Source organism: Poeciliopsis prolifica, unplaced genomic scaffold (genome assembly GCF_027474105.1).
Source record: "Poeciliopsis prolifica strain line A6 unplaced genomic scaffold, Auburn_PproV2 SCAFFOLD016, whole genome shotgun sequence".
Classification (NCBI taxonomy): domain Eukaryota; kingdom Metazoa; phylum Chordata; class Actinopteri; order Cyprinodontiformes; family Poeciliidae; genus Poeciliopsis; species Poeciliopsis prolifica.
In genome coordinates, this window is record NW_026562391.1 from 1,706,680 (window position 1) to 1,732,293 (window position 25,614).

The 25,614-nt window shown below is 40.2% G+C and overlaps 1 protein-coding gene across 4 annotated transcripts in view; it reads left to right on the forward strand.

Moving 5' to 3' along the window:
• Positions 1-25,614, forward strand: part of prkcaa (protein kinase C, alpha, a) — a 126,868-nt gene that overhangs the window by 96,404 nt on the left and 4,850 nt on the right. For 2 of the 4 annotated variants that reach the window (XM_055041548.1, XM_055041550.1), the window contains 7 exons: positions 77-168; positions 281-343; positions 1,295-1,433; positions 12,291-12,371; positions 13,490-13,597; positions 18,368-18,508; positions 20,517-20,537. In XM_055041548.1, the coding sequence (XP_054897523.1) occupies positions 77-168; positions 281-343; positions 1,295-1,433; positions 12,291-12,371; positions 13,490-13,597; positions 18,368-18,508; positions 20,517-20,537 (645 nt within the window). The remainder of the gene's footprint in view (positions 1-76; positions 169-280; positions 344-1,294; positions 1,434-12,290; positions 12,372-13,489; positions 13,598-18,367; positions 18,509-20,516; positions 20,538-25,614) is intronic. The other 2 variants (XM_055041549.1, XM_055041551.1) reach the window with 1 other exon arrangement.

A 25,614-nucleotide genomic window follows, 5' to 3' on the forward strand; every position in this document is an offset into this window, starting at 1 on the left:
CTTTTAACACGACACTTATTGTGCAGCTTCTAATTAATTTATCTCATCTTCTTCGTTTTATCTCGTCTCGCTGTAGGACCGGCTGTATTTCGTCATGGAGTATGTGAACGGTGGAGATCTCATGTACCATATCCAGCAAGTGGGCAAGTTCAAGGAACCCCAAGCAGTGTAAGATACATCAGCTTTTCAGGAGATTTCAGACTATTTTAAACGGTCTGTCCTGCTGGTGGAAGCGCGCTGTTCATGTCTTTGCAAATTCTGTAAATGTATCTCATTTCAGATTCTATGCAGCAGAGATTGCAGTGGGACTATTTTTCCTGCACCTTCAAGGAGTTATTTACAGGTCTGTGAAATATGTTAAATTCAATTAACAGTTGTTTTAATTTTTTTTTTTTATAAATTTATGAACTTCTTGGTTCTTTTTGGCCTCCATGGTAAAAACACTGATAAAAACAGAATAAAAAGAAGTTCTGAATCCACCAACAATGTAGTCAGACAAATACTAAACCCAGTTTCTCATGTAACTCAGGAGAAGCAGCACATGAAGTGTGAATTCTCATGCAGCAGTAAAACAAATACACAATGCTGCACGTTTTCTTGTATCCGATTGGAAAGCACAGACAGTTTAACCTCTAGCTAAAAGCGCAGACACAATTTTTGGACGTGTTAAAAAAATCATCTGGTGAATGTTTGTCACAGTTCTGAGACAGCATATTTAAGACATGGTGTCTCTCTGTCTGCACTAATGAAGATTCACTCAGCTCAGGATTATGAATGCTTGAAGGGGCTCCAATAGGGGAGCTGTCTGATCTATATTTTTATTAATTTACCTTCTGGGAGCTCTTAGATGGTTTATAGAGCATTAAATGTTCACCCTCAATGATTCTGTATGGAAAACAAAACAGACCTTCATATTTCATTCTATGTACACTTCATATAGTAGGTGGACAGGACTTGATGTTTCAATAAATGGCCTTCATTTTACCATTTTGAGATGCAGGTTAACATGTTGTTCTTTCTTACATAGAAGGATGAGAAACAGTGTGACATCATGTTGTCTTTAATATTGTTTTCTCTTTTCCCAATATGCCTTTACCATAAACTAAATTTGCTTTTTGAAGACTTCATCAGACATTATTGGCGAAATGTTGCTGCAGTTAGTCCGAAACACCAAAAGCGTGAATCAGTCTGTCAGCAAGATGCAACCTTTCTGTTCTGGCAAAAGACAATGAAAAAGAAAAAGCACACCCTGCACCCCTTTACGTGATCCATGAATAATCCTTTCCAACCTCAGGGATCTGAAGTTGGACAACGTAATGCTGGACTCAGAGGGACACATTAAGATCGCCGACTTTGGCATGTGTAAAGAGAACATGGTAGAGGGCGTGTTCACACGAACCTTCTGCGGCACTCCGGACTACATCGCTCCAGAGGTGAGTCGGGCTCAGTGTGTGTGTGTGTGTGTGTGTGTGCGTGTGTTTTGACGCATTAGGTCACGTCTGTCACTCCGTCTGAGTCTTGTCAGCCTCCTGCTCCAGATTAAGGCTACAGCCTTTGGACAGGGAGGCACACACACAAAATCACACACACCAGCATTCTGAAGTGACACGAGCGTTTGAGTCAAACAGACGAGTGAGTCGGCTGTCAAAGCCAAACTCGACTCACGGGGTCTCTTCGTCGCTGCTGGGTTTCTTTTGTTGCCCTGTAAGCATTTAAGTTTGTGACATTTTTATGTATCATTAGTCAAATGCATTTACCTTAAAACCAGATGTTATTTGTGTTAATGTTTCTCTTCTTTTAACCGGAATACTAGCATGTCTTGCTTTTGAATAAGGCCTTTTTCAAAAATGGGCAAATTTGTGCAAAACTTTGGCAATATTCTGCTAATATAAAAAAAATAAAATAAAAATATCTTGCTAACTTTTCTGAAGCTTGAGTTTGTTTTCAGCCTCTCATATATGCGAGGCTGGGTTATTGATTCTTTCTAAAACTTTCTCTGTCATATCGGCGGGTCATTTCCAGCTGCGATGGTCCGACCCGGGCTGATGCTAATGCACCGGCCGGAGTAGCACAGCAGGCACTCAGAGCAGTCTGCCTCTCCAGAGTGCTCATTTTATTTCTAAGGCCTGTAAATATCCATAATGACAGCGGCGTTTATAGCCACACATCGTTCCAGATTGCGCATGCGTATCTGCACACATGCACAGAATACAGAACAACCTGAAAAAACACACATATTCGGAGCAGTTCAATTTATTCTCCGAAGTGACTTGCACAATGGAAAATACGAGAACTACTTCACGAGAACAATAATTATTTTTTGTTAGGATTTTCATTGTTTCCTGTTTATTTTTTTTGTTTTGTTTTGTTTTATTGCTACAACTGTAAAGTAACTTTTGTAATCCAGGACATATAAATGACCTGCTACATACAAATGTGTTTGTTCCATTGCTTCTCCTGTTCACATGACCCCAGCTGCGTTGGTGAGGGAGTCATGTGATGCCGTGGCGCTCTCGATGTCGGCGTACGAATGACAGAATGCAGTGGTTGTTCCCGCCGCTTGCAGACGCTCTCGCGCATGTTCAGACAGAAGACTTTCACTGCACATACACTGACCTATATAGCCATTCGTGTGAACTTCCACCTCAGTGACTCTGACACACAGAGGGAAGAGATGGGAAAAGAAGTGAGAGGAGTCACCAACGCAGAAGAAGAAGACATGATGTCGAGAAAAAGAGCCAACGCTGACAGACGTAATCAGACAATGAAAGGAAGACTCAAAGGCAGCCAGGATTGAAACGAGCAATTGTTGCCTGCTGGTGGCTTAGTATGCTTTTCTTTTTTTTTTTTTTTTTTTTTCCTCAATGGTGTTTGAGGATATGTCTCTGTCCTACATGGATCATTTCTCCTCTGCTCTAGTTGTTTCTCTCCGTGGTGTATGGCATCAGGAGGAATGAGTATCCACCTACTTGCTCACGAAGATGTGGGCTGAAACAACAATCTTGGTGCCAGAATGAGATGGCACAAATCTAGTCATAGTCAATCTGAATCTGGGAATACATAATGTCCTGATATGCAAGCATTAATGACTAAGCTGAAGATTCTGAGTCATTTCAAGCAGGCGTGGAGAAAATGGCTGGCATCGCCTTCTGTTGAGCCAGCAGTTCGCTATCTAACTGACTGAACTCTTTCTGGGTGTTCAAGAAGGATACGGATCTTGTTTTGGTTTCACTGACGTCAGCTCAAGCAGGACGTCCGCGCATCTTAAATGTAAAGTCTTAAATTCACGTATATAAAATTAAGCCCTGAAATTCCCTAGGAAATATGTACGATGGCCTTGAATGCCTCAATCACAGGTCTTAAATTTTGTAGTGGGACTTTCTGTCAGCCAAACATTTGAGTTACACGCAGAAATCTTTATTACATTCTGTGACTTGAGGCGGTTGAGGCTACGCTAACTAGCTGCTAATAAACTTTGCTAGCTTGCCGGCTTTTCTCTATTTTCGCTAGTTGATTGAACCAAGGGTGTCTTTGCCAGCGGCTCACTCCTTTTGCCATGCAGATTTTCTGAACAAAAAGACTTGGCACCACATATAAAATATGCTATTTTCTTTTGTACATCTTTTGTGACAGGTTGTAATGTCATACGTAATAGTCTTTAAATGTCTTAAATGAGAGAAACCCTTTGAATGCACCCTTTGGTCTCTTCATTAAGCAAATAATTCCTTATTATTTACTAACTCAACAGCAAATGAGCCAGCAGGCCTTAAAATGGGATGAAGGTTTCCTTGGCTTTTCTCCTGGACAGGCTGTTGTTTCATTACAGAGACAAACAGGACCCAGCTGTCCACGCACTCTCACGCCTGGACAACAAAGTGACCCGTTTATTAACTATCTTGAATGTTTTTTGGCTTTTGGAAGAAGCTGGAGAATCTGGAGAAAACTCATATATTTAATTTAAGTTAATTTAATTCAATTAAAATAAAAAACAAAAACAAATACTTTATTCATCCCAAAATGCTGCTCATCCAAGTATCTTGAAAGAGTGGTTGTGCACAGTCATTCAGTCTTTTAACAAATCTAAAGAGATCTCTGACTGAAGACTGTTGCTGATTGGTGGTCTCATGACTGTCACGACCTGCAAACGGCTCGTTTTCAGGCAGTAACAGTAACATGTCCTCCATCACACCATCAGCTTTTGGCAAACATTGCTAATCCACCTCATTTGCTATTGCCACCTTGCTTTAAATCTCTGTTTGAGCATATGGTTTTAAAACCACTCAAAGAGAAAAGCATGGTTTGAACTCCGTCCTTCTCTCTCTCCTGTTGGGTTTGGGGTCGTAGTTCAGGTATCACTCAAGCTTTTGAAATGCTAATCACCTGCTCCCAGTTGTAAGAGCAATATCAGACGTAAACTCGGCTCCCGTTGAGTTAGAAAACACCTCGACAGAAGTCGTGTTCTTTCCACGACCCCCCAGACTGCTCATTAATACAATCAGTGAAGGAAACCAGAAAACAGCTGCAAGTTCAAAGAAATCTTTTTAGAAGAAAGCCACTCAACTGTGACCTGATGCACAGCCGTTTGCTTCATAGTACACAGAGTCCCCCAAGGAACCCGACAGTGAAACTGAGTCAAATGCTCACGGAGCGCCCTCTGCCACAGCTGGTGTTGTTGCATTGAAACACAAAAATGTTTGTTTGTTATTTTTAGCCCTCAGAAAGAAAAGCCGCTTTTCCAGGCTTTTCTTTCTCGTAAGCTAGGACTAAAGAAGCATAGGTTGCTACTCGCGTGCATGCTTGTATGTTTGTGGTGAGGAGAGTGGCCTTGAATAGCTAGCAGTGTGATCCAGAACTGTCATGTAGCATTAAGCCTAATGGATGAGAGATGTCTGCGGCAAACCCACACACACACACACACACACACACACACACACACACACACACAGGAACAGACCTCTCTCCAGCAACACACCGAGACGCACGCCGTCGAAGCCACAAGCGTAAACAAACACAAACATTCATATGTTAAAATCTGAACTTAAACACGCAAGAAGTCTTAGATATATTCAGATCATTTCATTATTTAGTTTCAGCCCACTTTATCTTTGTAAAAAGTTTACACACACACTGAGTGAATCAGCTCTGCTGACCAGGAGCTTCCATGCAGTAACACGAATGGAACAGATTGCAGGGTGAGAATGACGAGTGCCAGTCATGCACGACTGTTTCCGTCTCACCGGCCGCGGCAGGAGGAAATGCATCAGCCTCTCCTGAACACCAAGGAGGAGAAACAGTTGCTTGTTATCAGAGAGGAAAAACAAATACGCCGGTTCGGAGAACAAAAGCCGCGGTGGCCTGAAACTGTTTTTGTCCACTGAAGGTGTCGTGGCAAGGGCAGCGAGTCACAGCGGAGTCACATTAGCACAAAGCTTTGCAGGGTGGCCTCAAACTGATGTGGTGCCTTGTGCTGAACTCTGACTGTCCTCTGTTTTTTGTTTTTTTGTTTCTTTTTCACAACCCGCATTATATTTCCACGTTAACTTTGACTCTTGAAACATTTTATAGTTTTCAACATGCTGTTTCAACGTCTGAAACATAAGTTGCTTGTCACATTATGATTTGGAGGATAATTGGAAAAAGAAAAACTCAGAAAGGACAACAGTCCACCAGCTTGGTAGCATATTTAGTTTGTTCTGTTTAATTGCTTTAAACCACGACAGACGTCGAAGTGAGCAAAAGGAATGTCGAACGGAGCGACTGAGATTGTTTTCCTGTGGTTTCTGCATGTTCAGCTGAAGCAAATTAGTGGGAAATGTGTTAACTCATAGAAATAGTTCACTTAGAAACCGAGCCACCCTGTTGATTTGATCAAACCTTTATTAATAAATAAATGATGGTGGAGCATTTATCCATGGTTACTAAAGACTAGTAACTTTAGTACTGCTATATTTGATCGCATCTCACTAATCAACTCAAAATATCAATGATATCGATACCAAGACTGTATCAATACTGGATTGGTACTAGCATAGTCAGATCGATATTTTAGTTTCAGACTTCCTCTTGAAATTTTATTTTATTTTTCCATGCTTGTTTCTCAACTGCAGCTCAGATATGATTCTGATTTACTGCACGTTTTATTTGTTGATGAAAAATGCTCCCATATTTGTTCTGCTTTTCTACTGTTACTGTCATAATTTGTAGACATTTATGGACTTAGTCCAAGTTTTTCTTCTTGATTTGGAGAAAATAATTCAAATTAAAAAGCGTAAGGTCAGAAGTTGGATGATACATGAAGCTTAAGTAAAAAGTATCGGTATCGGGGATCCTGGTCCTGTATTTACTTGGTATCGCATCATACTAAAAAAAATCACATTATCGCTCACCTCTAATGGACAATTGGTGTCTCATCTAAATGCAGTGGAGATGTTGGTGAGCATCCTCTTGCTTTTGTCTATTCAGTGAGTTATTTTTAGAATACGTGCTAACATAATTTAGCCACTGCCAGCTACGTGTCATTGTTCATTTCGTTTTTCACAAGAATACCACCCATTGTTGAAATGTGTCTACATTCCTGCATCTTGGCAGGTTTTTTTCCCACCTCTGTCGCTTTCCTTTAGTTGTTATTTCGTCTTAGCGGACCTGACATGAGGCTGCAGATATCCGCGCTCCGTTGGCCTGATGTGTCTAAATGCCTATATTCTGTGTTGAACATAATGTAGCCAGAGAGTCTCGAAGGTCAAATTCCAGCGACACAGTGCACCAAATGTGCCGTGCCGCAGCACAGGACCTTAGTGATATGCTGCCCGGCATTAACCTACTTTCCTCTGGTGTTTTAAAACTTTCCGCTTAGCAGATCAGCAACGTTTAGAGCAGCTTGTCTCTCCGTATTAAACACGTGTCATGAGGTAAACAGGGCTAATTTCTTTGAACGTCTTTTGTTGCATTGGGTCTATTTTTGGACTGAGGTCCAGAGTGAGGCAGATTTCTGAGCTTCTCTGTTAGCCTTTCAGTTTGCAGGGCAGCGGGTTTGCCCCTCTTCTGTCCATGTTGAGAGATGTCGGCTCTCACGTGAAAGCAAGTCTTCAGAGCGTTCGGCTAAATTTGTCGTCAGTTGTCACGTCAGACAGAAGGTCGGTGGGTTTCCTGTGGGAAGATCAATTCAAAGAAACAAACTCAAGGATCTCGGACGTTTCACGCTCACTGTGTGGTCTTTGACCCTCTGGCTAATGAAAAACACAAAACGAGATAAGGGAGGGGCGCTTTTCCAAACACGTCCCATCTAAATCTCCGAAGGCAGCCGAGGATTTAGGCTCAACAAAACATAAATAAGAAAACTGAGTTTAGCCATCAAGTTCCCACTGGTTTTCACCTTTCCTTGTAGCAAATCTTTTAAAATTACAGTTTCATGTAATAATTAAAGATGAAAGTCTTTTCCTTAGCTGGTAACAAAACCGCCAGAGTGGAAGTTTTTGAACGCCTCCAAAAATGTCACTTTTTTTTTTTTTAAAGCTTTTGAAAAACTAAATCACACCTTCAGCCAAAAACATTTCGAGCTGCCGCACAGACAAACGCGTATATTCACAAATCAAATTCCCAAACCAGTTTTGTGAACAATTTTGCTATTGGAGGAAATAAATAAAAATAAATGGGGGAATAAATAGTGCACGACTCCAGCCAATCTGTCCGATAGAAATCACTGGAAGAGATGAGCTCAGTGGGAATCCACTTTACCGGTTATTAATTATTTACCTCTCGTATTGCCCCTCCTGTCCCTCTGAAGTTTTTGAACTCCGTCCCTTTGGGCCTTCACAGCGCTGACATTTAGCCTGTTTTCCACAGCAATTTCAATCACTCAGGGCAATATTGTAAATAAAACATAAAGAGGTAACAGGATAAAAAAATATATGTTTCCCATATGTGATTTAATTATTCATACCATTTTCTCAAATAAAACCACACAATCTCAACCTCCTGTTGAACTCTTTTAAATTTAATTTGGTTTTTAACACTTTTATTCATGCACACAAAACGCTGGCAGCATCATTAGCTGCTGTCCTGCCGCCATACGCCAGCAGCCGCCCAGTTGGACGCGAGCGGCGCATCGACCTCCGTGCAGCATCAGGCTGTCGGCTGAGAGGGGGAAGGACAGATGGCTGTGCTTCGCAGTGAACTTCACAAATCAAATTCTGCCGTTGAGAATGAGCAGAGACAAGACATTAAACATGAACTTGTTTACCACGCGGCCCAGGAATAACTGAGACAAAAAGAGATGATTATTCAGTTTCCTTTCCCCCTCTTAAAAATTGTTAGCTTTCCGCTGTGTCACAGCTCATCACGCTCCTCAGTCAGAAGCAGCCGTCTATCGCCTGTCTGATTGAAATCCTCCGTTTGAAATTTGCAGCACACTGGCAAATTTTGTTGAACATTTGAGAGCTTGCAAAAAAGGTAGTTTGTATGTTTTTTGGGCTTTTTTATTTTATTTATTTATTTATTTTTTTTTTTTTGATGAACATGCAATTCTTCTAAAATGAAATTCTCATTTCCAGCAGAGTCTGGGCTTTCTTCCCTTGACTTGGATCATCTCCAGTCATTTTTGTTTTTTTAAACCAGCCAATCAGTGAACAGAAAGAGAAGTTGTGAACGATGGCGTTGGTTTTCTATGGCGTTTTAGAAGTGTAGTCTGGCTGTAGTTTTAATAATAATAGTAATTGCTGTTAGAAAGACACAAACCCTGAACATGAAGCCAGAATTACATCAGACGGTTCTTCTGGTTTTTCGCAATTCCGTGACCTCGGAGATTCACATAAAATGAAGAGATTCCCACATTTTTAGAGCCAATGCAGAATTGTTTGGGAAATTCTTAAATTTTTTTGCAGACTTTCCACAAAAATGGTCAGAATATTTGGGTTGATTCAGGATTTTGTGGTGCTACTTTCGAAACCCGAAGTAGGTGGCAGTATCTCTTATTTCTACTCCACTGCTGCTTTAACCTAACATGATGTCAAGTTGTCTGTGATTGATGTGACGAGAAACCAAAACTCTCACAAAATCCTGGAGGGACTCCATAGAAATGGCTTAGATCAAAACCAGATCATAAGAATGGTGCTGTCAAAGTCCGGCTCTAAATTCCTCTGAAAACAACGCACGTTCACAAACTTCACAATTATACTTTGTGTTGGTTTAACACAAAAAAATCACAACAAGATGCATTAATGGTTGTTGTAATATGAACATATGTGAAAACGTAAATAGCAGGAGACGCACTGACTCATCTCCACTGGGAAAAGATTTAACTTTATAGAAAATCACAAGAGAAATCAAGCCGTTCGTGATGAAACAGAATCTTTGCCCTCTGATACTTCTACGTGCTCTTGTATTGAAAATAACATGTTGGTTCATGAGCATGTGGATCCGTCTGCTATGCGCCCAGCTGTTTCCCATCAGCCCTCAGGAGAGCATCAGGGCCGGAGGAGCGTTTCCCCACCTGCCTTTATTTGTGTCTGCTTTGTGTTCCTGCAGGGAAAGGCAGTGGTTCAGTGTGACGCAGTGAAGGTTGTGATTCCCAGAGTAGATCTGCTTCCACACAACTCTCGCTTTCTGTCCACATATATGCGTCATGTCTGAGTTTATGTGGTTTTTTATTCATCTCTGCTGCCAGTTGTGGCTAAATGTTGTGCTATAAATCCCTCAGGAGTTCCTCAGGGTAGGTTCGCGTGCAGCAGAGGTCATCGGTCCTGACTCTGAATAGGGCCTGAGGAGATGTATGGCGCTTGTATCTCAGTGGATTGTTTTTGTGTGTGTGTGTGTCTGCATATGTGTGTGTGCATGGGTGCAGCAACATCTCATGTTTTAAAGTGACCAGCAAAAGCATTTGTACCTCTTGTACTTTTTTACATCCTCAAACCTTCATGTATCTTATTAACATTTTATGAGTTCAGCCAATAGAAGGTAATTGTTGAATGAAAGGAACCAGTTTTTGTACATCTACAGAGACTGTCCTGTTTCGAGAGGAGCTGAAGTTCTGTCAGATTGAAAGGAGAACGACTCTAAAGGGCAGTGTTGCAGGTAATTGGGTTTAGGTGTGGACTTTGACTGGGCCGATCAAATCAACTGTGACCAGCTTCCCTACAGAAGAAAGGCCTTCCCGTAGCATGATGTTAACAGACTTGAGTTGGAATCGATTGTTCAGATGAGCTCCACAGGACATGGAAAGGGTTTTACGTTAAGACATTTTATTTTGGTTTCATTTCACTAAAGCACCTTGAATTGCATGTTTATCTTACATTGCCTTGTGACAAACTGCGAATTGGACTTCTTATGGCCTTTTTTACAGCGATGGTTTGTTCTCGTCAGTCTTGACGGCCATATTTTTTCACACACTGACAGATGTTTCTTAAACATTTTAGGCCTGAGCAGCAAAAATGTTGCCGAAATCCTAATTCAAAATATTTAAAACGTTAGCCGCTCTCTATTGACCGATCGCATAAAATCCTCATTAGAAATTGCGCCGACGTTTTGCGGCCGACGTTTTGCGGCCGCGACGCGCCGACAAAGGAATAGTCTGAAAGAATATGAATATTTTTGGATGGCAAAGCGTGGCATTCTTTGATGCGCGAGGTCACTGTCCACGTCTTGTGGATGCAGCCGCTTTTTTATTTCTGTGATATGTAAACAGTCGGGAAGCGCAAATACGTTATGTGTTCTCAGAGTGCGGTGAATGAAGTTCGCCGGACGAGAGCAGTAACCTCAGCGAGTGTCAGAGCGACCCACATGCTCTGTGTGTCGACACGGAGCATGTCTGCAGGGAGAGCAGCTTCCTGGGATCCATTAGCTGGTTGTGCCGTCTTCACATCAAGCATCATATAATAAAGAGACAAAGTCAAGCTGTGAAAAATGATCAGCTGGCTAAAGAACTGAAGAACTCCCACACGCAAATTATGTGGGAATTATTCACACTAACATACGGCGGGAACATGTTAAAGTCATAGGTGGTGAGGAATCATCCATTGTTTATCACTAGCGACTTCAGTGCAATCACACCTTTATTCTGTATGCCACCAGTTTTCATCAAATTTACTAAGATAAATGGACAGTGCAGCTATTTGCCACTTTTTAATCATCTAAGCTGGATTTTAATCCTCCTGTGTTCCTTTTACTGGTGTTTATATTTAATGTTTCAACTGGAAATTGCGTTAAAAAGTCAGACGTTCCTCCACGGATCGGGATCCCGAAGAAAATCTACGTTTTGCTCATGCCAACTTTTTTTTTGACCTCAAATAGGAACAGTAAAGCTCTTCGCATTTGTGACATACCAGAATAACGGGAGCAAGTCCGAAGTTTTCACCAGCCGAGATTAGTCCGCCATTGAACTCTGTCTAGAAAGCCCAGGAGAACCAGGGCAACCTGTTAATGTGTTTTGATTTTGCTGCAACAGGAAACATTTAGTCTCATCTAACATCAGTCGGAAAGAAAGACAATCATTTTAAATTGTTTTTTTTTTAAACTGGTTTAATATGTTCATCTGTTTTATAGTTGTCATAACTTCTAATGTTTCTCTAGGAATTTGTGTTTCCTCTCTAGTAAATTAAAATGTTGAAAATGTGTCATATTGTGTTGTATTGTTATTTCATAGTTGCCACAGTAAGACATGACTTTATTAAAGAAGTTTACTGAAAATGCCCTTCTGTAAATTTACATGAGAAAATCCTTATAAAGGTTTTTTTTTTCAGGAGAGCCATCATAGTTTTCTTATATTACACACTTTTTTTGGTATTTCATGTACTTTCAGATTGCGGTAAAATGGATGGTTTAATTTGTAATTCAACTAAATAATAAAGTATTTGATAGTTGCAGGTCTGATGTGACTCAAGTATCTTGCTTTCTAAAGCTGGCAAATGTCTCTGTTGCTTTTGATTATTTCTTTTTTTATGCTCAGGAAGCTGTTTTCCATCGTCATAAAGCGTAAATAGAAACATTTAAAAGCACAAAATGTGTATTTTTCAAAATTAAAACTTCAGCATTTATGATATTCTTTCAGTCTCTAGCACTGACAGATTTCATAATCTCTCAAGCCTAAAAGGATTAAAATCTCACTCTGAATATTAAGCAGCTCCGCCGGGATCCTGTCTGTCTGAATCAAAATGTTTGCAGGAGATTGTCACCGTCGTGAAAACCTGCACCCACACTCACATTCTCCTCACTCAGAGGGGAAACGTGACGTTGTTCTGCTTGTTTGAGCTGTGCTAAGCTGAAATTTGCCTTTTCTTTTTTCTCTCTCTCCTCGCCAGATCATTTCGTATCAGCCGTATGGACGCTCTGTAGACTGGTGGGCGTATGGAGTTCTGCTTTACGAAATGCTGGCAGGACAGGTGAGTGGTTCCCCCCAGTAAACTAACTAAAAAAAAAGAAGATACAATCACTTTAATTTATTCCATTAGAATTATATGTTCTATAACAACATTTATGAATATTTGTGACTCAAAGTCCAAATTACATTAAAAAAAAAACAATTAATACAATAAAAAAATAAAAAGTACATAAAAAGCATATGTGATTTTTCTCCTGCTTCACATTGTTCTCCTTGGAGTTTAAATCATTTAAAATAGTGAGGTTAGTAATACTTTTACTAATCTATAACAAAAGCGCACAAGCGTATGAAGAAGCATTTTGGGTGTACTACAATAAAATGTTCAGATTTCTTTTCTGTGTTCTGCACACTTACTGGATTCAAATGGAACAAACCCTCTATTTTTATTTTGTGACATTTGTGTAAAGTGATATTTAGCTTTCTGCACAGTTTAGTGCACACCAGCTTCCCTCCAGACACATTAACTTGTCCCTGTCTCTTCATTCTGTTATTAATAGTCAAATGTGGAAACGACCGACATCTGAACGACCTTGACAAGTTCGCACAAACGCTGTGACCTTTTCGAGTTTGATAAACTAAACATGTGAAATAACACAACATCACTAATTTATCTACTGTTCTGTCAGAGCGGTGCTAAAGGAATATCCGGTAGACTGATGATATTAAAGGAAAAAGGCAGGAGGACATATATATCCATGCAGACAGGCTACCTCCAGTCGATGAGGGCCGCTGGTGTGGAAATGACGAATAATTCATTTTCTGGACTGTCAGCGCAGCCATATTGTGGTAACTGATGATAACGAGCCAGCAAGCAGGGGAGAAGCTGGGTCATCCACTTCACTGACCTTACAAAGGTCTTCCTGGGAAACATGATCAAATGTTTCACATCCGCCGTTTCTGGATGTTTTTCCTCTTTTGTTCACATGAAAATGTGTCTCCTTTTAAATCTCGCTTCATGTGTATTTTTAACAGAAATGGTCAATGCAGAGAGAATAAAGTAGAAAAGCCTCGCTGCGTCTGCAGAGGCGATCCGTGATGTTGCCGTTTGAACGTACTTGTAAACCTTGTGATGATGGACGAAGCGCTGACGTTCTGAACATGGTGTCCTTCCACCCACAGCCTCCGTTTGATGGGGAGGATGAAGACGAACTGTTCCAGTCCATCATGGAGCACAACGTCTCCTACCCAAAGTCCATGTCCAAAGAAGCCGTCTCCATCTGCAAAGGGGTGAGCAGATAAGGAATTATTTTCCTTATTTTGTTTTAGTTTTAATTTTTTAACTATGAAAACTGGATTATGTGAGCTTTTTTTTTTTTTTTTTTTTTTTTTACATAATCCAAATATGGATTTGAATGTGTATTTTGTTTTTACAGTCCTTGTTTTAAGCTCATTCATTGAAGCCTGATTAAATTAGAGGATTACTCGAACTTTATGATGTTATTTTTTTTTCTTTTAAAAAACCCAAAAAAACTTTAGTTTTACTTGGAGTACTACATTGTAAATAAATATGGTTGTATTTAAAAAAATTTCTTTGCAATGATAATTACAACATTCAGTTGGATTTTTTTCCCCTGCAACTTTTGGGCCTGCATGCCCGTTGGTAACCATTGATAACTCAATCATTGATATTCTGCTAATGCTTTTTTTTTTTTTTAAATAGATAAATAAAATTTTCGCAATTGCGCTGTTTTCATTAAACAACAAATGCAACTAAAATTACACATGAAATAGCTCGTTTACGCGCGCGTGCTTGAAAAATTTTTTTTTATGTTTTTTTGGTTAATGGTAATGATACACATTTTAAAAGGAAATTGTTTTAACTCCTGTTGTAAATTATAGTGGTGTTTTCATCATCACTATCGGCCATTAGCTGGAAATCCAGCTACTGAGAATGTTTTAAAGGGCATTCATTTGCACATGTTCATGCATGTGTCTGCCTTCCTCCTCTAAAAATATGCACTTCAATTTTTTTATTGTGGCTTTTACAATGTTATAAGAGCTTATAACATTAATTCTTATAACTTGAGGTTCTCTTATAAGGTGACACAGCCAGATTCATTTGGATTTACAGATGTTGGGACGTTGCACAATTCTTTTTCACAATTTAATTATTTTTATTGGAAGGTTCAAAATGTGAACTAGGATTTGATAGTTTGTTTTTTTTGTTTTTTTTTTGTCTTTGGCTAATAATCCCAACCTCAAGATGTCAATAAGGTGGAGTGAGAAAGATGAGAAATGTCCTAAACAGATTTCTCACAGTATGATGTCAATATCCGCAGAAGGTGAGGATCAGGCTTTGACAGTACTGCTTTTGGCGTTTCTCCTGCAGAAATGAGAGCTTCGATAAACCAAACGACGTCAGAAATATTCTCCACCGATACAGAGAAAAAAAATGACTTGTGCGTTAAAAGAATTTAATATAAAAGGCGTAGTTTTGCTTGTATCCTGAGGCCCTGCAAAGTTGGTGAACTGTGCACTAATGTGCTTCGTCTTACTGTCCCTTCCTCTCCACCGAATTATTTTTGTCCTTTGTTTTTTTGCTTCGGTTTGTGTTTCGCTGAGAAATGCGTCCTGCAGCCCGACACTCTGCTGCTCCGACCTTCTCTATATTCTCATACTGTGGAGATTTACTTCCCTTATAAGAGCAAACCTCTCCAAACAATTTCAGCCAAATATTACTCAGTAGATGTGTTTCTTGAATTCCTGAGAAACGCTGTCATGGATTAACACACAACTCTGACCAGAATCTATAGAAAAGATGTTGGAAGATTGTAAAACAAATATTAGAAAGAAGGATCAGAGAAGACGAAGAAAGACGGAGGGATCATTTTCTCTGAGGAGGAAAAGTCATGTTGAAGATTTGCTGGAATCTTGGAAACATGTTTCACTCTGCTATCGTTGGCACCCCTGAAGTGTGAATGCCATCAAATAAATTAGCTTTTCTATTTTGGTGCAATAAAGACACTTTCAAATTCCAACCGTTAATTTACTCAGCTGTAGAACAAAGTGGAAACATATATTGCTTTTTTTTTTTGATTAGCACTGCAGCTAACAGCCCCATTAAAGTTAACATAAATGAACATTTTCCGAATTTAAGTGATTATTTAAGCGATGATGAACTTTTGATCAGTAATCCATCACTTCCTGTTTCCCAGGGACATGTTATTACTTCAGGGGTTTTTGATTATTTACATTTAGTTGTGTTTTGTTAGTTGTTCTTTTGCTTTACCTCGCGTTCTCCTGTGTGTTTTTTTTTTTTTTCAGAAAGCCTTTTTCTGCCTCAGTCACGTTGTTGCCTATTTGCCTTTTCTTTTAACATTGTAGAAACACAATGATGGGGAAAATAACACTTCTACATCACCTTGCAGCACATTCAACAGTGCAGCATACACACTTCCATCACCACACAAACAAGCCTGCCACTGATTTCTTTTAAACTAGTCAGAGAAGAAAAAGCCCCACAGCGCTCACACGCCATGCGAATCGCACTTATTGCGCCGCTGCTGCAGAAAGAACGCAGCAAATACTTAAATGCTTAAAAAACGCACTGTATCGACACTGAACTTAAGATTATCGGTGCTTGACACAGTGAACACTGTGAATTTTACACCTTTGATCCCAGCAGATGCGCACTACTCAGAACAGGAAGAAAGACGCTTGAAAGATATGAACACATTATTTCTAATCAGGAGTTTACTCTCAAAGTTCATGTTCTGCCCAAACACCGATTACCAAAACAGTCATTTATAAAGGATAATAATAGTAATAGTAATGAAATACGTGCTTTAAAAAGCTTTGCTTTTCTTAATCCCCAGATAAAAAACCTCATATTACTGTGTAATAGTTTTGTATATGTATTTATTGTCCTGTCTGCTGCTTTTAAAGCTCCCAGCAGGAACCGGATGGAGCTGCAAAGTTTCATCAAAGCTGGAGCACGTGTGACTGAATGATCAGCTAATTTGGTCCTGATGTGTTGAAGTTGGGTCGTTAACACCAGTCTGATTAAAATGTCCACACTTTATGTATTTATTTTAAATAGTCTGTGGTGGTGATTATATATCACACTTTGATGTGAGGCTCCCAGACCAATCAGTGAGTCGCTCAGGCTCAAGAGTTTCTCAAAGTGTGTTTGGCAGACGGGTGTCTTTCACTAACTGGCATCCTGTGGGCAGAAACTAAACCCACAAATTACCTTTGTTTCTCCCCCAAATCAACAACAATTCAATGCAGTCTATAAACTCAGATAAAGTAGCACATTTTAGCAACGATACTGTTGAAAGCGCTCTGAACTTGCTTGTGCACCGATTTATCAGATACCTGATTTATCTGTGCCGATTCCCTTAATTTCGAGAGATCTGTCATCAGCCGATCTTATCCAGTTATCTTATCTGCAAAGGTTTAAAAATCAGCCACTGGCCTCTTCTACTGTCCTGTGACAGAGGTTTGGCTGATGGATCTACCCACCAGGTCATGTCTGCACGTTTGCAGTCAACAATAGTGACCCCACTGTTACCAACTCAGCAACTTTCTCACTATATTTAGTATCATTTCAGACATGTGAAACTTTGGATAGCTCTTCCCGCTAAATGTGCTTTCTTTTGAAAGTTATCAAAAGAGTAGGGCATTATTTATAATTTTATTAGGTAAAGCTTTATCAATATCAATGTTGCACAGCTTTCCATGTCCTGGGTTGGCATACGAGTCTTGTTTTACTTCCTAAACTGGGTGCAAATTGTCTCGCCGTGTCGTTGTCGGGGTGAGCTGAAGAGACGGCGATTATCTAAAGGCAGAGCAGGGCAGAGGGAAAACGAGGGGAAAGCCATTATGTCACACGTTGTAGGCCCATCTGTTCAGCTGTCATCCGCTGACCTAGAAACGCAGCGAAATCGAATGTCGAGAGATACGAAACAACGGAGAGGTGATCGCTTTTTACTGAGATACTTTCAAACGAAAAGACCCAAAGCTTCTGGTTCTCATTTTTGTAGTAAATGTTGCTGCCATTAGTCGTTTATTTTGTCTTCACATAAAGAGACGGCAATCTGAGCCTCTAGTTTCAAAGCCGGAAATGGTTATTTTGATCTGCTGTGAAGAGACATTTTTAACCACGCACACACACACACACACACACACACACACACACACACACACACACACACACACACACACACACACACACACACACACACACACACACACACACACACACCAATCATCTTGTGATTAATTCATTGTCTTCACAAAACCATCAGGAAAGCAGAAGTATTTCACGGAGCCGGACTTCTAAACATGCAGAGCAACCTGTCACTTTAAAGGTTGTTTTTACCTATTTTACATATTTACATTAATGCCTGGAATAAACCCAGTCTTCTGTCATTACTGTTCAGAAGTTGGACTCACTGCTGCTTTACACATATTTGAAATTACTTGTTCCCATTATTCCACTGATGATTTGGAAAAAGCGAAACATGAGCCTAGTAGTTAAATGCTGCATTCAGGACCTTCTAAATTACACCTTTTCAAATTGACCTATTGGATGACTTCATCAAATATTTGACTTCACCGCACTTCAGAAAAGTGCGGTGTGCAAAAGTTTTGAGTCCCCTTTCACTGAGTGCATCCAATTGCCTTAAGAAGTTGCCTGATGACTGCCAATGACTAAATGTAGTCCACCTGTGTGTAATCTGATTCCAGTTAAAATTCAACTCCTCTATGTCTGTCTCAAAGGTTGGGTAAGAAAATATTAGTGCACAAGAGCATCATGAAGTCCAAGGAGCACACCAGACAGGTTGACAATAAAGTTGTGGAGAAGCTTGAAGCAGGCTCAGGCTATAAACAGGTTTTCCAAACTTTGAACATCTCAGAGTACTGTTCCATGAATCATCTGGAATCAAATGGAAAAAGCATGCCACCTACCAAGACAAGGCCATCCACCTAAACTTACAGGCACTAATATTTTCAAAAATCTTATTGTCTTGATTTATCTCCTCGCACGAACAGCTGATGAACAAACAACCAGCGAAGCGTTTGGGCTGCGGCACCGAAGGAGAGAGGGACATCAGAGAACACGCCTTCTTCAGACGGATCGACTGGGAGCGCCTGGAGAACAGAGAGATACAGCCGCCCTTCAAGCCCAAAGTGGTAAGCCGACGCACCCAGGCTGCAAAACGCCACGTTTTCCAACACTGGTGGGCAGTAGATTATTATAAGTCCTAACGCTTCTCCTTATGAGGATTATTTCTACGGTTCAGGTGACAAAAGGTGCAGACAAAAAGGCGTTTGTTCTCCTCCCGCTAAGACTGTCACTGCTCATCTATCCCGTCTGCAAAATAATGATTTTAGTGGAAGTAAATCTCTCCCTTTTTTTTTTAAAAGTAGAAAAGTCATCATCAGAAAAAAAAAAAAGTATCGACATAAACCTAAATCAAATAACTTTGATGTTTAAAGAAACTCTAGATTTTTTTCTACAAGAGTTTAATTGAACCAGACTGAACATACAAATTTGTTTGCAGCTCTGATTAAGAAAAGGGCTGAATCTATTTCTATCTATTTTAGTCATCAATTATTCTGATGATGAGAAAATAAAAATTTCATTGTCTAAAATGCAACCACGTAGAATTTTTTTAGTGAATTTTGGATAAAATATATTTTCAGACCGTGTCTTTTTTTGTTGTTGTTCATCTGAAATGCAAAATGTGTGATTATTTTTGTACCGTTTTAGCTTAATTACTGCTGTTTTTTTCAGCAAATGGGCTTTTTTAGTCTGAATTCTGCAGTTAACAATTAATCGATTATTAAATTAGTTGGCCATGTTCTCAATCGATTCATCACCATTAATCCGATTAATCGTTTCAGCCCTAAACAAGATGTGTAGGGAAAAAAAACAAAATACACATTTTATTGTGTTACCCACCATATTTTACAATGAGTCCTCTCCACTCCAAACCCAGTTTCATTGTGTGTTACCATAAATCTCAGAGTTTTAGTAAAAGTTTTGCAAATTCAATATGTTTACATTTGCAATGATAGGGAAGAATAAGTGTACAGAACCTTCTTGGAAACAGTACAGAACGGCTGGAGTCGAATTCGGATGCAGAATAACTAAATAAAACATTCGGATAAACTAAAAACACTTCAGACTCTCCCAACATTTAACATATTTGTAATATTTCTATATTTACTTTCTTCTTCATCCTTTTGCATTTTGATCAACAAATTCTGTAAATCTGAGCACTTTTAGCATGAAGAATCAAACAAATTTTTATGTGACGTCACATTTCATTCAAGCTTTCTTGTATGTTTTTCTTCCTACCATCAGATTTGTGTCATTGAGGAAATTCAATCCACACAAATAATCCTTATCTTTACATTAGTTGTTCTTGTTCTGATTATTAGAGCTCAAAAAGTCTTATCTGAGTTTCCCAGAGCTTTTCCTCAAACAACACTGAGTCACAATCACACAGGACAGATGCACCTTATCTTTGTGCTGCACACAGTGGAGGCATTTCCCTTTGGAAATTTCTAAGTTTTTATCCCCAGAAAAGAGTGAAGCTTTTATCTACTATCACCAAACCATGAACATTTGAAATTCTTGCACATATTACATTCACTAATGAAAACCAAACATCAGAGATACAGGAAGGATCCCTAAATGGCTTTGGTCCCAAAATGCTTGTTGTCCAACATTTCCTCAACAAAGCAACAAACTAAAATAGTTTGTTTCATTTCTGTAGCCTTCTGAAAAAAAAGAATAATGTACAATAAAAATTACTTAAAACTATTTCTTCTTTTACTGATAAAAATTGATTCAAACTGTTTCTGATCACTGGTAATTTAGAAAACTGGAAAGAAAATTTAAGAAACAACCAAAATAGTCACTTTAGTGATCATTAAAAAAATTAAAAAATTACAAAAAGGAAATTGTAATACCTGATAATAATAAATCCTGAACCCACTCTTCATCCTTTAAATCATTTATGACCCAAATTAATGAACATTGAACAAAGTAAAGATACATGTACGCTTCATTTCCTTCAAGAAAAAACTAACACAGGGACCAAATACTTCAGTCAGAGTTGTTCATAGATGAGTGTGTGTCCGTGTGTGTTCATTTTTAAAACTTCACCTCTCCACTTCTTCAACCCTCAAGGGCCCCACGTCCTCGGATGAGGTGAATCCTGACTGTGTTTTTACCCATCGAGTGGATGCATTGTGAGCTTTGTGTGTGTATGTAGAAGAAAAGTGTTTGTTTGCGTGTGTGTGTGAGTTGGCTGAAGAAAAAGATGTTTCATATAGATTTTAAAAAGTATTGAAGGAGGTTTCTGTTGCTTCTGCATCAGTTTGTTGCTTGGGTGTGCTGTGTTGGGAATCGAATGCTAGTAGAGACTGGAATATTGGAGAGTGATCGTATATATGCAGTGCCTTAGAAAGTATCCAAATATGTTGAACTTTTCCAAATTTCCAAAATTCAAAATACATTTATTTTTGTAGTTCAAATTTTGAGGGGAAAAAAACCCCTGCGGCTGCAGAGTACTTCACTCCTCAGGGGGTGGAGTTACAGAAAAGTTTCAGTCTGAGACGTGCAGGGCTGAAAGGATTCCTCAAAACATTCGAGTACCTTGATTATTGAAATTCCTCGAGGAAAATTTCTGTCTCTAAGCTTCATTAAATGATGTTCTATTATGTAGCGCTCCGTGCTCCGGCCTAGGAGTTGTTGTGAAGCGCTAGCAGGATGGTGTTGAGTTGTGCAGTGTTTTGCCAGGGTTTGGGGGATGAATAAAGGATTTGAACTTTGTGGCGCGATGGTTGGAGTACGACGGGTTTTGTGGCATCGAAATTGCTCCGCAACGGTTTTGGAGCGAACGGTGGGAATGGCGCAGAGAGAGAGACAGAGAGAGATTCTTTGGATAATCTGCAAAATATTCTATAGAGTACTCGATTATTAAAATATTCCTTTACAACAGCCCAGAGACGTGGTATCAAAAACTGCCTCTGATCGCTGGAGACGCGTAAACAAGCGGCTGGATCTCGGGAAAATTGTGATCCCACTGAAAACTTGTTACGCGCCCCTAAATTTGCACATGAAGGTTCTAATTACCTCTGACTGCTGGAGGCGACTCACGCTGAACTTTACTGTGTGGTTGTTGGGAGTAAATTGGGCAGATTGTACATGCATGTCAAACCTCTTACATTTTTGGGTTTGAAAACTGTGTATCTGTTTGGTTCTCAAGAAAAAAATCCACAAATAAACACATAGAAGTTCATGGCTACGACGTGACAAAATGTGGAGAAGTGGAGCCTTTCGAAAGGCACTGTACTGGTTGATTTAAGGCATCCAAAGATGCATGTTCACCGCACAAGCGCATGCTGGCATGGCTCCGGATGTACGCAGAAACATTGAGGGAGAGAGATTTGGACAGAGAGCCAAAGGGTTGAACCTGCAGAATGATCCATCTCCTGTGCCATTTAACAGCGATAACCATTACGATAGCTGGCTACCATTAAGCATCACCCTCTCACCCTTCACGCAATCCATTCTTGCCTCTCTTATCCGACTCCTCCTCTTTCCTCTGCCTTCTTTCTTTATTTTTCTTTGCCTCTCAATCAATCACACTTCATTTGGTTGCTACAGCTGGGGAGTTGTCTTAAAAAAGAAAACTCAGGCCATCTGTATGTACAAGACCTCAGAGGACGGTAGAACGACTGTCACGGCAAGTGTAGGTGACAGTCCGGTGTCGATATTTACAGAAGTTGTAAATTTCTGTAAATATTGAAATTTACAGGTCGATATTTACAGAAGTTGATGGTGGTACTTTGCGACCATCTCCCGCAGTGGAAAAAAAAAAACGGCAACAATGAGCTGCGTCGGTATTCAAAGTCTAGTTCGTTGCGAGGGTGCCGACATAATTCCCACCCACAGGGGAACATGGAGTCGTCTTTATGCGTTAAATAAAAGAGAAAATGAAAAAAAAAAAAAAAAAAAAAAAAGTGGGTCAGATCAAGAGCTGCTGAGTCATAGTCCATGAAAACAAGAAAATAAAGAAAAGAAACGTAAGAATCGGTGCAGTTTCCAAGAAATGTGCATATGACATACTTTGCCACATATCCACTGAGACACACAGCAATTTGTAATAATATGAAGTCCTGACTTGCTGCAGCTGGAAGAAAAATAAGTCAGTGAGACCGAAACGAACGCAACCGCCTTCTTTTCACCTTGAATTGACAATATTATGTAAAATAAACTTATTTCCTCAGCTTTACATCATGTTATAATGTTACCTCATCAAAAACAAGACATATACCTGCAGTGCTGCTTTGGTTCTTTCATGCATGTTTGCAAATACTTGACTCATAAAGTAAAATGTTTTCCTAAACCAATAAAAATGTTTCTTTGCATGAAGTTTCTATTCTATGTCATTAAAACTAATCTCTGTAATAAATGCAAACTTTGATTAAACCCGAGAAACTTTTGCAGTTACACATTTTTATTCCATTAGATTGCATTACTTTTACGGTACAGTCAAAGTCCTAATTCAATCTCAAATAATAACCCATGAGTCTCAGTTATATTTTAATACTTTCATTAAATTAGATGATTAAAACTAAATATTTGATAATTCGTACTATACAACAGCTCCACGTATCTGCTATTAGATGCAACCACTCCTGCTGTAATTCAATTTTAAAAGACAAAAGTCTAAGGAGAGTTTTGCATAATGCCAGCTTCAAGGAAAGGGAAGTAAAGACAAAGTGTGTGTCTCAACACAAACCTAACAGAGGCACAGACTTATTTATCTTCCTAAGTGGCTGTGTGTGTTCTTTCAAAGTAGTTAAATGAAGAGACGAGTGTGTAAAAAGAGAGGCGGATTAAAGATGAGAGAAAGTAGGTCATCCAAACTCATGCTGGACGCTGTGTCATGGTAAGTGTAGATGCTGACCAGAGTTCACCCACCATAGGCCTGACTGAATCACTGCCTAATGAGGCGTTTGCTTTCCTTCCTTTTGCTTTTCATGGGGAAAAAAATTTAATTATTCTTTTTCTACCGACGCGGATTCTGCGACTTGAGTTCCACATTTGTGGGGTCTGGCTTTCCAAAATCAAGGGGTGAAATCCCGTGCGATAACCTCGGATCGTGTTCGGTGATATAAAAGCCGAGAGATTGGGATAAACGAAGCGAGCTGCTGTCAGTTCTGCAGCTGAAGCTTCGTCCCGCATGTGCTCGGCGTACACTGTGGCGGCGGGGGCGTTTCCCGCCATCCCCCAGACCCCCGCGGCAGTCGGCAGATGTCACGAGAGAACCAACCGCTCGGGGACACAAAGGGACGTTTCGGTGCCGGAGATTGTGGCAAGAGGTCAAATTTTAAAAAGTGTGCTGCTTCGCTTGAGCGATGACTGCTCCGTGATGGATAGAAGACGACAAGTGGACGGAGCGCCCCGGCAGTTGAAGGACGCTGGCGATTGGCCGCCAGGTGGGCGTGCGCGCGGTGAGGGGAGGGCAGAGGAGGGCCGACGCTGACGTGTGTTTGTTAGTGCGCGCACGCACGTTGAGCCACATTTGATTTTCATCTGACGTAGTCGGTCCTGCTGTCGATCCGCCACGACATGGCGGCGCTCGCTCAGGGCGAATGTCACCTGACGGTGGCAGTGGACACAGTCGACGTAAAAAAAACCCAAAAAACTCCCACGCAGACACAATCCTGTCGGACACATCTGCGCCCTCGAGTTTTCCTCTTCTTCTCTGTTGAAGCTCGGTGTTGACTGGCCAGTTCAGAAATGAAAAAAGGAGTAAAAACAGAGGTAAAAGGTGAAAGGTCATTTTATTTATTTTCGGTGCGCACCTTTTCTGAAGCCTGAACACGTCGACAATGAGACGCTGACCGACACTAAAACGCTGGAACGAACACAGGGTGAAAACGGGCCTCTTCGACCCAAATGGCAAAAAATAAAACTTTAATCTCGGAGTCAAATTGGATCTCTACGACGTAACCTCACTTAAAATAAAATGTAACCTAAAATTAGTCACTGGACAACTAATTCACCCCCTTCAAGTCGGTACATTAGATGAATCTTTGGATGCAATCAAGATGTAAAGTGAGTGTGGATAGGCCGATCTGGACACTGAAGCTTTACCCTATGGCTTTGATGTTTGGGCTTTGACTGGGCCAATCCAGAACATCCACATTTTTGTCTTCAAACCATTTCCATCTGGCTTTTGGCTGGATGCTTTTGGCTGTCGTTGTCGGTCCGCCAAAAGCTCGAAAGCTGGATGCTTTTGGCGGACACAGACACAGTGTTTGTGTCCGCCAAACACATCGTCTCCTCTGATGGCCGTAAAGCTTCACTTTGGTCTCGACAGACCAGAGAACTTTCTTCTACTCGACCACAGACTCTCCCGCGTGCCTTTGTGTTGAGCTGAGCCTCAATGTGTAAATCTTATTTCTAAGTAACGAGAAGCATGCTTATGTATTTATGTATACTACTGTATTTATGCAGTAGTGAGAGGCGCTTTTGGTCGCCTTCCGCTCTTAATTTATTCTGCAGCTTGTGTGTGTGTGTGCGCGTACGTGCGTGCGTGTGTGTGTGTTGGAGCTCCGTGAAATGGCTTTACAGATATCAGCAGACAACTGCAGAGGAGTTGCTCCTAAGGGAAACTTAAATGCTAGTCGTGTTCACAGTGGGTACGTGTGTTTGCGTGTGTTTGCGTGTGTGTGCGCGCTAAAATGTTTGCAACAAGGTAGGTTAGCCTCATGAGTAGGAGGACTCTCTTTTCCTGCTTATTCACTCTTGTACATTCCTCTGGTTTATTTTACATCACTTTTACCAACAGACACAAGACGTCTTAACTAACTGGGGTTACACAAGCATTTAATAATAAGTCTAATAATAATAATAAATATTTCAAGCCAGGAACATAGCCACATATTTCTACAGTCAGACCTGCAACGGTTTAGATCACAGCACATTGAAAGTGTAAGTGCTGCAGGCTCTCAGTAGTCTAGTCGTTTAAAGCTCTTTCGTACGCGACACGTTTCTTCTAAAAAAAAAAAAGAGGTCTTGAATCCGACTCTTCCTTCTACTTACACATAAAGGTGCTATCTGGTCTTGTTTCATGAGGCAAAATATCTTAAAATTTGGGTAGGAAATGTGGAAAGGTTTTGGGAATACAAATCCCGTTTCAAGTTTCTATTAATTTGTAAAAACAATCCAACCACGGAGCTCCTCCGAATCGACAGTTTGTGCTGTTCTC